Source organism: Dama dama, chromosome 11, assembly GCF_033118175.1.
Source record: "Dama dama isolate Ldn47 chromosome 11, ASM3311817v1, whole genome shotgun sequence".
Classification (NCBI taxonomy): domain Eukaryota; kingdom Metazoa; phylum Chordata; class Mammalia; order Artiodactyla; family Cervidae; genus Dama; species Dama dama.
Genome location: NC_083691.1, coordinates 96089921 through 96106122, shown reverse-complemented (window position 1 = coordinate 96106122; position 16202 = coordinate 96089921). Strand labels below are relative to the sequence as shown.

At 45.9% G+C, this 16202-nt stretch overlaps 1 protein-coding gene across 34 annotated transcripts in view; it reads left to right on the top strand.

The window, feature by feature from the left end:
* MAP4K4 (mitogen-activated protein kinase kinase kinase kinase 4) overlaps window positions 1–16202 on the top strand; it is a 151150-nt gene that overhangs the window by 71093 nt on the left and 63855 nt on the right. For all 34 annotated transcript variants that reach the window (XM_061155905.1, XM_061155878.1, XM_061155889.1 and 31 more), the window contains exon 3: window positions 1378–1434. In XM_061155905.1, coding sequence (XP_061011888.1) covers window positions 1378–1434 — 57 coding nt within the window. The remainder of the gene's footprint in view (window positions 1–1377; window positions 1435–16202) is intronic.

The window sequence follows — 16202 nt, the reverse complement described above, 5'->3', positions numbered from 1 at the left end:
GTGATGGGAGCATGAGGCTGGTGACTCAGAGGGCACTCGGGGACTGGCAGTGGGACTGGGGGACAAGGGTGGACGCAGGGCTCCTGGGACTGGCCCACGAGGAGTGTTCTTCCCTCCCCGCCCCATGCCACCGCAGAGGTGGGGCTCCTACAGACGTCTGACAGTGGCCCAGGTAGGGGTGAGGTGTGGGGTCTGCAGGTGGGGGACGTTGAAGGAGGCTCCGGGCCTGTGGGCTCTGTGTGTCTGACTTTCCTGCATCCAGGCTGTCTGCAGCCCTGCTCAGAGAGGGACTGCTGTGACCGCAGGGAGCTGAGACTCCTCAGTAATTCAGTGTCATTTTCATGGAGTTGTTTTGTCCAAGTTGGAATTTGAGTCCCTGCCCAAGCTTTCCAGAATAAATGGAGAGCTTCCCCTCTCGGGTTTCAAGTTCTAAAGTTCATAACTCTTTCCATCACGAGGCCACAGTGAGGCAGCCTCTTGGAAAGTCTGGGGACGTGCCTTCTGCTTCACGTTTGCTGCAAGGATCGTTTTCTGCAAAGCCCTTGAGGAGAGGGTGCTCACGGTGTCAGGGCAGCGCATTGTTGCTGGCCCCGGAGATGCCCGCAGGGCAGTGCAGAGAGGGACGCGGGGGAGAACCAATGGCGAGGAAGCTCCTGCGGCAGAGGGGATGGGAGAGCAGTGCCCAGCTTGTCTGAGATGCTCGTGATACACATGAGTAACAGATGTTTCTGTCCTGGGCCGGGAATTGTGACACAGCTGTAAGGCAGTGCTCTCTCTGCACCCCATCTCTGCATGCACTCCTGCCCCCCTACCTTGTTCTGAGTAACCATGTTGCAGCCTCCCTGCATTGGACCCACAGGAAAGTGTCCGGGAAGACTCTCAGTGAACTCTTGGAAAATCAAGTGCTATTGGGGGTGCGTCAGCAGAAGATGACTGTTATCCATTTTTGATGGTAAATAATATAATATCTGGGCTTCCCAGATGGCAGTGTGATAGCCAGACCTTTTTTTTTTTTTTTGGTTATTTCCTTCATGTGGAATGTTGAGGGAAAAAGATTGATCACCCTGGAAGAAAAGGTTTAAGATGTTCTGATTGAAAGGCAGTGATAGGTAAATGAAACCCGGAAAGAAGGAGGGAATTGATTTTTTATCAAAACTTGTTTGTTATGCTGCTTGATTGGTTCTTTCAGTGTGGTTCACGAAGTCTTAAAAACCAATAGAGCTGTATGGTTCTGTTGGGAGAGCCTGGGACTCTGTCAGCATCACTTTTGAGGGTAAAAGCTCAGAAGAGGTGATTTGTCGAAACGTCAGCCGTTCTGTTCTCATCATGGTGCAGAGCATTTGTGCCAATTATCTTTCTTTCGTTTCTGTTTTTCAGGGTCGACATGTTAAAACAGGTCAGCTGGCAGCCATCAAAGTTATGGATGTTACCGAGGTAAGGTTGGGCCACAGATGTTTTCAGAGAAATCCTTAGATAAAAAACAAGGATCCCTCCCGTCCCCCTTCAGCCTCCCCCTGTTGAAGAGGAGTTGTTCTGTTTGGAGAATCGATCTTGAGCAAATTACCCTCATGTGACACTGTGGGTTCAGAAGGCTCAGCAGACAAGCTGGCTTAAGTTGTTGCAGATGGGTCCCAAGTAACTAAGAATCAGTAGCGTTTTCTTAAGGGAAGAAAAAAAAAAAAAAGGCACATTGGAATGATGTCATCCTTGGCAGCATAATGGACCATAATTGGAAACATCTTCTCTAATGGAAAAGATTTGAGAAGTCATCACGGAGGTCATATGAGTAGGGAGGTTGAGGGGGCGGGTGGGGAAGAGGTTCTCTGGGGTATTGGGCCACATTTGGGCCATTTCTTTTATTTTTGACATGGGGGAAAGAAAACAGATCCAGCCAAGTTCCCAGAGGTTTGCAAACAGAAACATCTGCTAGAATGCTGAGCAGATTGTTGGCAAAATTTAGTAGCAAAAAATAGTTCTCAAAATGGCCACATGAGGATTTTACTGTGTAGCTTTGGATGGGAATGAGGAGAAGTGAACTCCAATGAAAGGTAAGTGTGTATGTACCCATGTGTGATCGTGTGCACATAGGCATGAGTCCACATTCAATTTAAAAAAGTAACCACGGGGCATAATGAACCAAATCCATCTTCTTTTAAATTTCCATCGGAATCTTCATCCTCTCGTGGTTGCTTTTAACTTGCTTCTCAGGTGACTCAGATGGTGAAGACCCTGCCTGCAGTGCAGATGCAGGAGACCCGGGTTCGTCCCCGCGGTTGGGAAGGAGAAGGGAATAGCAACCCACTCCAGTATTCTTGCCTGGAGAATTCCACAGACAGAGAAGCCTGGTGGTCTACAGTCCCTGGGGTCTCAAAAGAGTCAAACACGACTGAGCGATGTTCAGAGAGAGAGAGAATTATGAGTGAGATTTACATCATAGATTAGAGATTCTAGAGTGAGCTAACCAGAAGCCATGGGGATTCGGAGTGTCTGAATCAAGCTGTGATCTCCCCAAGTGTGGGACCCATTGAGGGAGAAGATGGCTGAACTGGTCCCAGGTGTGCAGGTGATCACCTGGAAGGTCTCCTCCTCTGCCTTCTTCTCCCCTCAGTCTCTAGGGACGCTCATTGCCAGCATGTGGATTGCTTGAGTGAGACTTAGAAAGTGTCATCTCTGGGCCACCAGGCAGCTGGGAGGACCTTATATAGTATGTGAAGGTGTGATATTTGATGCAGTGACTGTCGTCTTCTCGCTCTATGTTTTCATCCTTTTAGCTGCACCTTGCAGCACTTGGGATCTTAGTTTCCCAACCATGGATCGAACCCATGACCCCTGCATTGCAAGTGCGGAGTCTTAACTTCTGAACAGCCCAGAAAATCCCACTGTCATTTTTTTTTTTTCATAATAAAAAAGTACCATTGTTTGGCTGGCCAGAGGATTCTTGTAACCTCCTAGGTGATTTCTGTTGTGTTCTAGTGATCCCACTGGATTCTTTTCCAGTTACATGCTAATGTTAAGATCACAGAGTGGTGAAGGCGCTACAGATGCCGACTTCCCGTGATTGAAATGGCGCAGCCGGTTACTGATGAGGTGCTCCCTGAACGGACCAGCGGGGCCCCTTCCCGCCAGGCTGCTCCCGCTGGCTGGTGGTGCATCTCCAGCCTCTGACATTTACCAGTGCCCTTCCTGCCTTGGTTATGGGCAGACTGTGGGTACCATTTTAAGCATCATCTCTGGAAGTTCTGTGCGGCATCTGCCAACCCCCCTGAGAGCGGAGGCTCTTCTCTGGCTCCAGCCCCCGCTGCCTGGCTGCCACCTCCAGGAGCGCTGTAGTGAACTCGCCTGCTCTGTGGGCATCCCTCTTCATCCCTGCAGTGCACACTGCACATTGTTTCTCTGCAACGAACGGTTGTTGTTGGGTGGTTGGTTGGTTTTAAAGTGTAAAATACAGGAAAGTAAAAGGTACAGTAAACCCCCCTGCAGTCGTCATCGTTGGTGCCCTTGTGCATCTCCTCACCAGCATCTCTCTGAGCATGGCTCTAAAACACGGACCTGTGTGTGTACCAGACACTTGCGGTGAGTTGCATGCGAAAGGTAGGGCCTTCCCAGGTGACGCTAATGGTAAGGAACCCTCCTGCCAGTGCAGGAGATGCCGGAGACATGGGTTCAGTCCCTGGGTCAGGAAGATCCCCTGGAGGAGGGCGTGGCAACCCACTCCAGCATCCTTGCCTGGGAAGTCCCATGGGCAAAGGAGACTGGCGGGCTACAGTCCATGGGGTTGCAAAGAGTCGGACACGACAAGCCATTTAGCGCAGCACAGCACATACAAAGGTATTTCCCTGCCTGAAAAAGTCAGGCAGCACCGGGCAAAGCATTTTCAAGACTCCTTTAATAATGGTTATGCAAAACCCATGTGTTCAGGTGAAATGAAAACCAGATGGCGAGTCTTCAGAGCAGATAAAAACGCAACCAACCGTTTACCGTGTTGGCCTCTCAGTAATGTTTCTCGTGTGATGTGTTCATGCAGTGACCTCTCTCCAGAGTGACCTCTGACCTGTGAGCAAATACGATGGTGGGTGGAGAGCTGGTGCAGCTGGGAACATGGCCCCAGACCTTCCCTTCCAGGGGCCTGCCTCTCTGCCCTTCTTGCCAAGCTTTGGGAGCAGGAGGGAGAATTGGCAGCTGGTGTTTCTGCTTGCAGCTCCGGCAGGAGGGGCTGTGGGAGAGGGTTCCTGGTCGGGAGCAGGGTCCTTCCTGATTTCTGAGTCCATCGGTCTCATCTCGGGAGCAAAAAGGTGTGGACGCTGATCCTTAGGAAGAACCTCAGGCTGGTCCCGCCTGTCAAGCCTGTTCCTTGAGTGACATTGAGAGGCAGTTGCTCAGGCTGTCTACAGGCCACAGGAGCAGCAGGTGTGGGGAGGGGGTGGCGGGGTGGTTCTGGCCCCAGCTGTCAGCTGTCCTCAGCCCTGAATGAACCACTCCAGGCTGGCTGCCCGAGTCCGCTTCACCTGCTGCACTTGATTGTGTGGCCCCGGAAGACAAAGCAGACGGAGAATTCCCATTTTGCCCTGGTGCTTTCTGGGAGACTGAGGGGTCTGGGAGGGAGCCCTTTGTTCGCTGGAGATGTACACATGTCTTTATGTTTCTTCTTGAGCTTCAACTCTCTTTTTTTTTTTTTTTTTAGAGAATCGCTTTTCTTTAGGATTTGGAAGAGTTCTTTTTAAAGAAAGTGTGTCATGTATGTGATTGGTGGTGGAGAGGTTTTGAAGGGCATGTTCAAACAGGACAAGACCAGGCTGTGAGATCTACAATGCATAACTTTTGTGATCATTAGAGATTCACAAGAATTTGCAGAAAAATGTTCAAGGAGGTCCCACATGTCTTGCACCCAGTTTTCCCCAAGGGTCACATCTTGCATAACTGTAGTACAGTGTCGCAACTAAAGACCTGCACAGAGCTGACCTGGACTCCAGTGTTAGATTATAGCATGTGTGTCTGCCTGCGTGGTGTAGATCCAAGGTGAGCCATGGGGCTTGGCGCACTGATCCCATCCACAGAGCTTATTCGGAATTCCCCATTGTGACAGGTGTGTATGTGTGTGTAATACATTTTGAGGGTTACTTGAATAGGTTGTTTGAATTCTTGATAGCCCCTTCATTTCAGTCCTTGTGTCTTTATATATATATGTGTGTGTGTCAATTTTTTATGCCTTTTGTTTAGTGGGAAATCATTGCCCTTTAAAACCCTACATGCCACGCTAAGTCACGTGTGGGATCTTAGCTCACTGTGCTGTGTCTCAGTCACTTCAGGCGTGTGTGACTCTTTGTGAGCCCACGGACTGTAGCCCGCCAGGCTCCTCTGTCCATGGGATTCTCCAGGCAAGAATACTGGGGTAGGTTGCCATGCCCTCCAGGGGATCATCCTGACCCAGGGATTGAACCTGCATCTCCTCTATTGGCAGGAGAGTTCTTTACCACTAGCACCACCTGGGAAGCCCCCTTGAAACCCTCCTATTTAAGCACAAGTGATTATGTTTACAAAGTATTGACAATTTTAGTTGTCTTCTTTCATATTTTAAAATACGTCAGCTCTCCGGTTACAATCCTGACCTAAGGCAGCAAGGAAAGTCTAAGCCTCGGGAGGCTCACTGCAGCCTCCACTCCCACCCCGCACCCCCATCCTCCACTCACCGCCTGGCTCAGTCCTGTGTCTTCAGGCCACACTTGCATCATTCCTGTTACGCACAAGAGCCTGATAGTTTGTCTCTTGCAGTTGAGGTACCTCTCGTTTTTATTTAACACTCTGGAAGGTAAACAAACAAAAGAATGATCTAGATCAGTAATTCTCAACCTGGGGTCCATAAACTCTTTAGGATTTGTTTCTAGGATGTGAGATTTATGTTTTTATTTAAATAATATGCAATCAACTCTTTATTATGAAAATGTTCATAATTATAGCACTGTTCAGAAAGTGAATTCTCTCTACCCTTCGCTGAAATTAGCAACTTTTGGCATTTCATTTGTGTATGTGGTATGTCTGTATTGTGATACCAAGACGCAATGCTTGTAAATACTTGAGCACACTTCTCTTAAAATACAGCTATAATCAAAATACCACTTGAGAGGATGAATCATTTCAGATTGTCACCTAATGTGGTCTATTTCAAATATACACAGTTATGCCAAGGACGTTTTTATAACCCTTTTTTTCCAATCATGGTCCGATGGAGGTTTGTGTATTACATTTGGATCTCTTATCGCTCTTTTTAAAATATCTTTTAAAAAAATTAAGTATAGTTAACTCACAATGTTGTATTAATTTCAGGGGTACAATAGAGTGGTTCTTTTTCAGATTCTTTTCCATTATAGGTTATTGCAGAATACTGAGTGTAGTTCCCTGTGCTATACAGTAAGTCTTTGTTGTTCAGCTGTTTTATGTGTTGTAGTATGTTTAGGTCACTTCCCACCATCTAATTTACCATTCCCCTCAATCCTCTTTGGTAGCTAGAAGTGTGTTTTCTATGTTCGTGAGTCTATTTTGTAAATAAGTTCATTTGTATCATTTTTTTAAAAAAGATTTCACTTATGAGTCATATCATATGATACTTGTCTTTGTCTGTCTGACTTACTTCACCTAGTATGATAATGTCTAGGTCCATCCAGGTTGCTGGAAATGGCATTATTTCATTCTTTTTTATGGTCAAATAATATTCCATTCAGAAATCAACATTCAGAAAACTAAGATCATGGCATCTGGTCTCATCACTTCATGGGAAATAGACGGGGAAACAGTGGAACAGTGTCAGACTTTATTTTTGGAGGCTCCAAAATCACTGCAGATGGTGATTGCAGCCATGAAATTCAAAGACGCTTACTCCGTGGAAGGAAAGTTATGACTGACCTAGACAGCATATTAAAAAGCAGAGACATTACTTTGCCAACAAAGGTCCGTCTAGTCAAGGCTATGGTTTTTCCAGTGGTCATGTATGGATGTGAGAGTTGGACTGTGAAGATAGCTGAGTGCCGAAGAATTGATGCATTTGAACTGTGGTGTTGGAGAAGACTCTTGAGAGTCCCTTGGACTGCAAGAAGATCCAACCTGTCCATCCTAAAGGAGATCAGTCCTGGGTGTTCATTGGAAGAACTGATGCTGAAGCTGAAACTCCGATACTTTGGCCACCTCATGCGAAGAGTTGACTCATTGGGAAAGAGCCTGATGCTGGGAGGGATTGGGGGCAGGAGGAGGAGGGGACAACAGAGGATGAGATGGCTGGATGGCGTCCCCGACTCGATGGACACGAGTTTGAGTAAACTCTGGGAATTTGTGATGGACAGGGAGTCCTGGCGTGCTGCAATTCATGGGGTCGCAAAGAGTTGGACACAACTGAGTGACTGAACTGAATATTCCATTGTGTGTATGTGTGTGTGTGTGTGTGTGTGTGTGTATATCCATTGGTAGATGAATGGATAAAGAAGATATGGTGTGTGCACACAGACACACACACACAGACACACACACACAGACACACACACACAGACACACACACACACACACACACACACACACACACACACACACACACACTGGTTAGCTTATCTCTTAAGTCACTTTAATCTAGGTCAGTCCTTCCTACTTTTTTTTTTTTAAGACTTTCGGAAGAGCCCAGCCAATTGTTTGGTAAACTAGTCCCCATTCTGGATTTGTCTGATAGTTTCCTCATCTTGTGCTTTAACTTGTTCCTCCTCCTATATTTCCTGTAAACTGGAAATTAGATCGAGGCTTAATTAGATGCATAATAAGTGTTGTTTAGCAAGAACACCCTGGTGGTGTTGGAGCTTCCGGTTGCATGACCTCAGGGGGCACGTCCATCCTGATTGTCCCAGTGTTAGTGAAGCTGTTTTGCTGGAAGACGTGACTGCACAGGTCCCCATGCTGTCGGCTGCGGCCCATGGAAGCAATCCACATGTAGACACTGGGTTAATCCTTATGACTGCCAAGTGTTGATTTTCAGATTCTATCTTCTAGGCTTCTTAGCGTGCATCAGTCTGTAAAGAAGAGTTTCCTTTCTTACCTACCCCACCCTTTCTTGTCTTCTCTCTTCTAGATATTGCTATGGACATAGGCAGTTTTATTAATATTTCTTCAATGTGTATCCATCAGGTGCAGCTGCCATTATTATTATCTAATGAAAGCATGCCACATCTAGCCAGGGGAGCTCTTTAAAGACTGCCTTCTGCAGCCCCTTGACACGGCCCCATTAGTTTCTGAATATTTCCTTGTCTTTTGGGACAAGTAGGTGTTTGAGGCTCATCTTTCAGAATGTGAGTCCCTTCCACTGAGGAGCCTTAGTTCCTTTCAGTGGGAAGTGCACTCAGAAACCGGTATCTGGACAGTCAGTGAGCTCACTGCTGCAGAGGTTTTCTGCTTCCCTGTGTGTGTCACATTTGTGACTCAGTCGTGTCTGATTCCTTGCGACCTCGTGGACTGTAGCCCGCCTGGCTCTCTGTCCATGGAATTCTCCAGGCAAGAGTACTGGAGTGGGTTACTATTCCCTTCTCCAAGGGCTTTTCTCGACCTAGGGATCTAACATGGTTCTCCTGCATTGTAGGCGGATTTCTTACCGTCTGAGCCACCAGGAAAGCCCTTTTTGCTTCTAGACCCTCTCAGTAGATAGAGCTTGGGAATATATTTTTCAGAATCATTTTTTCCTTAATTTCCAAAATCTTGTGTATTTGATATTTTTCTTTTTGCCTAGACTGAAAACTGTTGGTTCGTAATAAAATATTACATTTACTTATTTACTTTATCCTCTAGTAAACATAGATGTGCTGGAGAAGAGAATGTCAACCTACTTCAATATTCTTGCCTAGAGAATTCCATGGACAGAGGAGCTTGGTATCCTGTCTGTGGGGTCACAAAGAGTTGGACATGCCTGAGCGACTTTCACTTTCAGTAAATGTAAAATCATTTCAGAATTACAACACCGATGTTACCACTTATCAGTGAACACAGTAGAGTTTTATTTGTTTGAAGCTGTTTTTGTCCTTAGACTCTTATCTGTCAAGGATTTGCAGAGTGCTATATTCAGAAGTTACTAGGAATACTCATCTCCTTGTGGGGTATATCAATCGGGTGTGTAGCTGCTAGCTTCAGTTTCTATTTTAATTCATTCATAGTGTTTCCTTTTTCTCCTGATTTAATTTTCGAATGTGTGAATCATTTACATGGTTTGCAAGTCAAAACTATATAAAAAGGCGTGTATTTCAAAAAGCAGTTTTAGAAAGCTTAGGCCAGCTTGTCTGGATGGTGAACCACTTTAAACCCAAATACTGCGGTGCAGTTCAGTGCCTTTACATGTGTGTAATAATTGTTTTGGGCACAGGAGGTCTACCGTCTTGTGATGAACAGTATGTAGTGCTTTATGTTGGAGAGGGATGAAATGGTGCTCTGTCTGGGGGCGGGGGGTGTCTCCCTGCTGCTCATCACCTCACCCAGTTCAGTCTTCTGGCATAGTGGTCCCATGGTCCTTCCTTCACCATGCCTTCCTGGCATCAGATGGGGTTGAAGTGGTGGATTCTCTCCCAGCAGCACGCCTGGAAATTTGTTAGAAATGCAGGGTCTCAGGTTCTACCCCAGACTCTTGCATCGGAAGTGCTGGATTGGGGCCCAGCAGCTAGGGTTTTAACAAGCCCTCCAGGGGATTCGAGGCATCCTCAAGTTCAAAAACCCTTAGGAGAGAAGACACCCACTCAGGCCTGCAAGTGAAGGATTCCAGCTCGGAGACACTGACCTTCATGCTCAGGAGCACATGGCTAGTTAGGTGGCAGGGACTAGAGCCCAGATCTCTTGATTCTCAACTTATGGAATCTTTGAAAAGATTAACAATTTTAGATGCTGGCTTCTCAGTAGGCTGTTGGGAGAGCTGATATGATCCTGACCTTAAAGGATGGGTGGATAGAGTGTAGATTCAGCCAGAGCAGACTTTTTTTAGTCCTGACGACCTGAGTGTTGGTCATGAGACATATTCCTTGGAGACTGGGAGGATACTGGGCCCAGTGGTCGCTGGGGTGCAGGGTGCTGGTTGGCAGGATTTGGGGTGTGCCCTCCCCACTTTTGGCCCCATGGTCCTACAGTGAGCATGGGAGAGTTAAAGCTGCGTAAAGCCCAGCCACTAACCCAGCTGCCCCAGAAGAAGTGGCCTGATGGTCAGCCACGTAGGTCGAATCTGGGGAACAAGACCATGAGCATCGTCTCGAGCCAGCTCCACGGAGGAGACAACAAATTCTTGCTCCTGGGGCGGTCACACTCTGGCAGGAGGGAGCACACACGCTCATTCCAGAGACCAGGCAAGGCCCTGTGAGGCCTCCCAGCATTACCAGTTTTCAGGTGGAGGTGAGCACGGTGTGATGAACGAGTGAGAACAGAAGGGAGGTAGGGAGAGAGTGCTGTGGACTGTGACTTGTTCCATTCTTCTGTTGTCCGGAAGACACTTAGATACTGCGGCCTTGCAGCTCGGTCCTGGTTCCTTCTTCCCGCCCACCTGCGCCTCCCGCAGGCCGTGTCTGTTGTCAGGGAAGCGGGCAGTGCATCAGTCAGCGCTCAGCTTCACACCGCTGTGTGCACACTCCTCCAAAGATCCTTTTTTCCCCTTAACTTCTGTTTTTTACTTGCCTTCATAAACCACCTTCTTTCTCTCAGCTTGTTGTTCATTCGCTGAGTCGTGTCCGAGTCTTTGGGACCTTATGGGCTGCAGCACGCCAGGCTTCCCTGGCCTTCACCATCTCTTGGAGTTTGCTCAGACTCATGTCCATTGAGTTGATGATGCCATCCAACCATCTCATCCTCTGTTGCCCTCTTCTCTTGCCGTTAGCCTTTCCAGCTTCAGAGTCTTTCCCAGTAAGTCATCTCTTCGCATCAGGTGGCCAAAGTATTGTACCTTCAGCATCAGTCCTCCCAGTGAATATTCAGAATTGATTTCCTTTTGGATTGACTGTTTTGATCTCCTTGCAGTCCCGGGGACTCTCCAGAGTCTTCTCTAACACCACGGGTTCGAAAGCATCATCCTTCAGCGCTGAGCCTTTTTTGTGGTCCAGCTCTCACATCCATACATGACTACTGGAAAAATCATAGCTTTGACTATACAGACCTTTGTTGGCAAAGTGATATCTCTGTTTTTTAATACCCTGTCTAGGGTTGTCACAGCTTCTGAGAGAGAAACTGATGTGCCAAGTTTGTGGGATGCTGAATTTCCTTATCTGGCATTTTCTTATGCTCGGTAACTTCTAACTTAATTTAAATGATTTTGATATTAGATTTCAGCTTCCTAATTTGGATTGTCTTCATCATTCCTCAGCCTTCTGTAGATGAAGGTCACAAGTTATACCTCTTCATTGTTGTTATTATTTTAATAATGGTGTAAGGCAAGTCCTTGAAGAAAACCTCTGAAAGTTAATTAGAGATTGATTAAGCTTTGGTTTATTTTAATTAAGAAATATGACAGTAACTTTGAGAACCTCTAGTCCCACTGTGTTCCCAAAAGATCATGCCCTCATTTTCACAATCACCTCCCTAAGAAGACTCATAAGATTTTTCTTTCTAATCACACTGATGGAAACTATAGTCTGCACACATCTGCTCATGTACTGTGTGTGTATCCTTGTGCTTTATACATTAAAGTGGTAGGTGTCTCCCCGCACCTCTTGGAACCACTTTTCATCCCCTTGGAGGGTGATTGGACTGCTCAGATGCTCAGTTGTGTCTGACTCTTTGCGACCCCATGGACTGAAGTCTCCTATGTCTGGGATTCTCCAGGCAAGAACACTGGAGTGGCCTGCCATTTCCTTCTCCAAGGAATCTTCCCAACCCAGGAATCAAACCCGCATCTCTTGTGACGCCTGCATTGGCCAGCGTATTCTTTACGACTGTGCTACCTGGGAAGCCTTGGAGGGTGATGTCACCTGCATTGTGAACACCTGGTGTAGAGTAAATAAACATGGACCTTTGACAAAAGAACCAGAGGGTGCTTTGTACTATTTCTGATATATATATATTTTTTAAAGTTCTACTAGAATTAAAAAGACACTAGAATTCATCTTCAGTGATAAAGTGTAGAGTGGATGAAGTGAACTGATGTTTGTTAAGGACTTGTACCAGGCACGGGGTGTGCCAGGCTCAGCTGGGACATGGATGCCCTCCTCCCCTGTATCTAATGGAGGAACAAAGGCTGGGACCACAAGAACAGACGGTCTCTGAGTGAGTGTAGTTGATTTGTAGTGTTGTGTTAATTTCTGGTTTATAGCCAGGTGACTTAGTTATACATACATATCATTCATCCTATACATTAATAATTTGCATCTGCTAATCCCAACCTTCTAGTCCATCCCTCCCCTAGATTTACTCTCTTTCCTTCTGATTGCCACTATCCTCCTTTCCCTGAAAATAAATATGAAGTTAACTTAGGGTTAAGGCCAAACTACTCAACAAATAGGTCCCTGATGATGTGTTTTAAGGACTTCACAGGTGGCTCAGTGTTAAAGAACCTGTCTGCCAATGCAGGAGATGCAGGTTCAGTCCCTGGGTCAGGAAGATCCCCTGAAGAAGGAAATGGCAACCCGCTCCAGTATTCTTGCTGGAGAATCCCATGGACAGAGGAGACTGGGGCGGGGCTACAGTCCATGCAGTCGCAAAAGAGTTGGACACGACTGAGCAACTAAACAACAACAAAAAACAGCAAATGTGTTTTAAAGGTAACAGAGTCGGACATGACTGAGCGACTTTACTACTACTGCTGGTGAGGATGTAAAAAAAGGTGAGATTTTTGTAAAGGATTAGTTTATTTTTGCGGAGATAGAATTTGTTTTTATCTGTGATTGATTTACTCAGTGTAAAGAATGTAACTAAGGATTAACAAAATACGAAAATTCTCGGGTGCTGTTCCTGTCTGTTTCATCAGTAAGTGAGCAGAGGAAGATTAAGACTAGATGAACTGTATGCTTCAGATCGTTTATGCTTGTCACGTCGACTTTATGCACGGCTGACAACATGTGACGATTAGAGCGGTGATTGACTTGCTCGGAGTCCACAGCTCCTTGCCAGAATAGCACCCTGCTCTTTCCATTGTGCTCTGATAGCGCATAGTTCACTCTGAGAGTGCAGCTCTGTGTCCTGTGCTTGGGGTCTGCCTAGCGCCAGGTAACCAGAGGCAATGCCCAGTAGGTTTCGTAGGCATTCAGATCTTTGAGTTGGACAGGGTGTTCTCTTTTTGGTGGGCACTTGGAGAAACACATAACAGATACATAGTATTGGTTCTTGAGCACTGAAGAATTGATGCTTTCCAACTGTGGTGCTGGAGAAGAGTCTTGAGCGTCCCTTGGCCAGCAAGGAGATAAAACCAGTCCATCCTAAAGGAAAGCAACCCTGAATATTCACTGGAAGGACTGATGGTAAATGTCTAATACTTTGGCCACCTGATGCGAAGAGCCAACTCATTGGAAAAGACCGTGATGCTGAGAAAGATTGAGGGCAAGAGGAGAAGGGGGCGGCAGAGGATGAGACGGTTAGATAACATCACTGACCCAGTGGACATGGGTTTGAGCAAACTCTGGGAGATAGTGAAGGACAGGGAAGCCTGATGTGCTGCAGTCTATGGGGTCACAAAGAGTCGGACATGATGAAGTGACTGAATAGCAACAACAATTGATTTCATTGTCCAAGAAAATTCTAGTACTATTTTGTTGTAGTAGAATATTCTTGGGGGTATGGCCACATTTTACAGTTCTCATATTTTTGTAATAAAAATTATTAAAAGTAACCATAGGTATTATACATTAATCATAAATAAATAATAGTAAGACCTGCCCTTCACACTTGAATTTCATCCCTCTAGGAAAGAAAATAAAGGAGTCTCTTAAAATTATTAGTGGTTAGAAAGAGTGAGTACATTTCTGGCTTTTGTTTTTAGAATGGTCACCAAACTAATAAAATTGATTTATTTACTTTTTCCTTTTTCCTGTGAACAGAAATGTTAGGCCCATAAATATTTTTCAAAGTGAATTTATACTTTATGAGCCTCATCGAAAGTCAGCCGCGTTTATTTAATAGTCATGTCCTGGCTTTTACTCTAAGACAGCGTTAATGTCCTTTGGCAGACTAGAGCCTAGAGTTAAATTTAATAAAGCTCCAGTTTCCTCATCTGTAAAATGGAATAATTCCTACTTCACAGGCTTCGTGACATAATAGATGCACAGTGGCCAGCATATAATTTTTACATATAAATGGCGGTTTCTTTGCTCCCTTCTCCTCATTGAAGTTAATAAAATGACATCACTCATTGACTCACCCACCTGCCCTCCTGAGCAGCTGCTGCCTGACCTCTGCAGGTGGCCCGCGTCCTCAGCATCCTCCTCCATCTGCCTCCTGCCTCAGGAGGCGGCTTTGTCCCCTGGTGTAGTCACATGGTCTGGGCCTTGGCGACCACTTCGGTTCCACCCGTGAGTTCTCTCCTCGTACTGTTTTAGTGGCTACCTGGGGAGCAGTTTCTTCATGTTCGTTCCATGCTTACTGTTATTCCGTCCTGAGCTATAAACGCTGTGGGAAGCTGACTGTTACAGGGTTCTCCTCGCCTTTCCAGTCCTAGGACGGAGTCCTTCACACGGGTGGTGCTCAGCTTCTATTTTGCTGCCATGTCCTGGCAACTTTAAAGGAGAATTTCCAAACGCGTTTTGAGTGTTGGCAAATATATATATATTCCCTTTTATGACAATGGAGACAGTGCTTATTTTCATACGTATTATTTCGATCGCTGCATGGGTTAGAAAAAAAAAATCGGAACAGGAAACCATTATCATCCATTCTTAATGGAAGTAAGAAAAAGTGCTCCTGATTTTGGTCAGGTGCAGTGGAACTGGAAAGGGAATGTGTCAACCATGGTTTTGGGGCTTTTGTTCTTGGGTGTTTTAATGCTGTTCATGAAGTTGCACTAATTCATTCATTTAAACAATTACTAAACACTTAGTCTTTTAATGCAGGCTCTTCTCAGAGGTAGAGTGGAATAGAAAGATTAATTATGCTCCAGAAGGAGCTATTCTTGAGCTCCTGGTAAAATAAAACTTGCCGTGAAAGGGAGCTCTTTGTAATTGTTGATGAACCATCTCCAGGCGGATACGGCTACCTTGTCACTTCGTGAATTGAAAGCATTTTTCTCAGGGAAAATAAATAGTTCAGTTGAAAGAAAAAAAACACCCAGCAATTTTTCAATCACGTAAATTGCTATTTTTTAAATATGGGCACTGTTCTGTAAAAATCTTATTCTCCCTCCCCACCAGCTTTTCTTTTTTAAATTTACTTGAGGACTATAAATGCAAAATTCTACTTCTCATCTCAACACTTCCCTTCTTGCCTCCATTCCCAGCAAACTTACTTAAAAAGATGTTCATCGCCTTGGAACTCTGCTCAACGTTAGGTGGTAGCCTGGATGGGAGGGGAGTTTGGGGAGAGAGTGGAGACGTGTGTTAATATATGGATGGCGGAGTCCTGTTGATGTTCACCTGAAGCTGTCACCGCATTGTTAATCAGCTCTGTTGCTATTCAGTCACTAAGTCCTGTCTGACTTTCTACGACTCCATGGACTGCAGCACACCAGGCTTCCTTGTCCTTAACTATCTCCCGAAACTTGCTCAGATAAATTCATGTGCATTGAGTCCGTGATGCCATCCAACCATCTCATCCTCTGCTGCCCTCTTCTCCTTTTGCCTTCATATCTTTCCCAGCATCAGTCTTCTCCTGTTTGCATCAGGTGGCTAAAGTATTGACCAAGGTCTTTGGTTATACTGCGATACAAAATAAAAAGTTACATTAAAAAAAAAATACTGTGTGCATTGGCGAGGCCTTCAAGACCATCCTCAGGCTTAATGGCTCTCTAGGAGGACTCAGGAGTCAGCCTATACCTGGCCTCAGCTGCGATTTACAACCAGGGAAGGACGTGAAGCAGAGTCAGCAGAGCACAGAGGCGTGTGGGATGAAATCCGAAGGAATCCAGGCACAGATTTGCAGGAGTCCTGGCCCCCTGAAGTCGTCATAAAGACAAACGTAATTCCAGCAGTGAGAAGTCCTGCCTTGCGGCAGCAGTGTCCAGCAGGGAAGCTCCGTGGACACTCTGCGCCTGGGGTTTTATTTGGAGCTGGTCACATAAGCACTGTCTGCCTGGC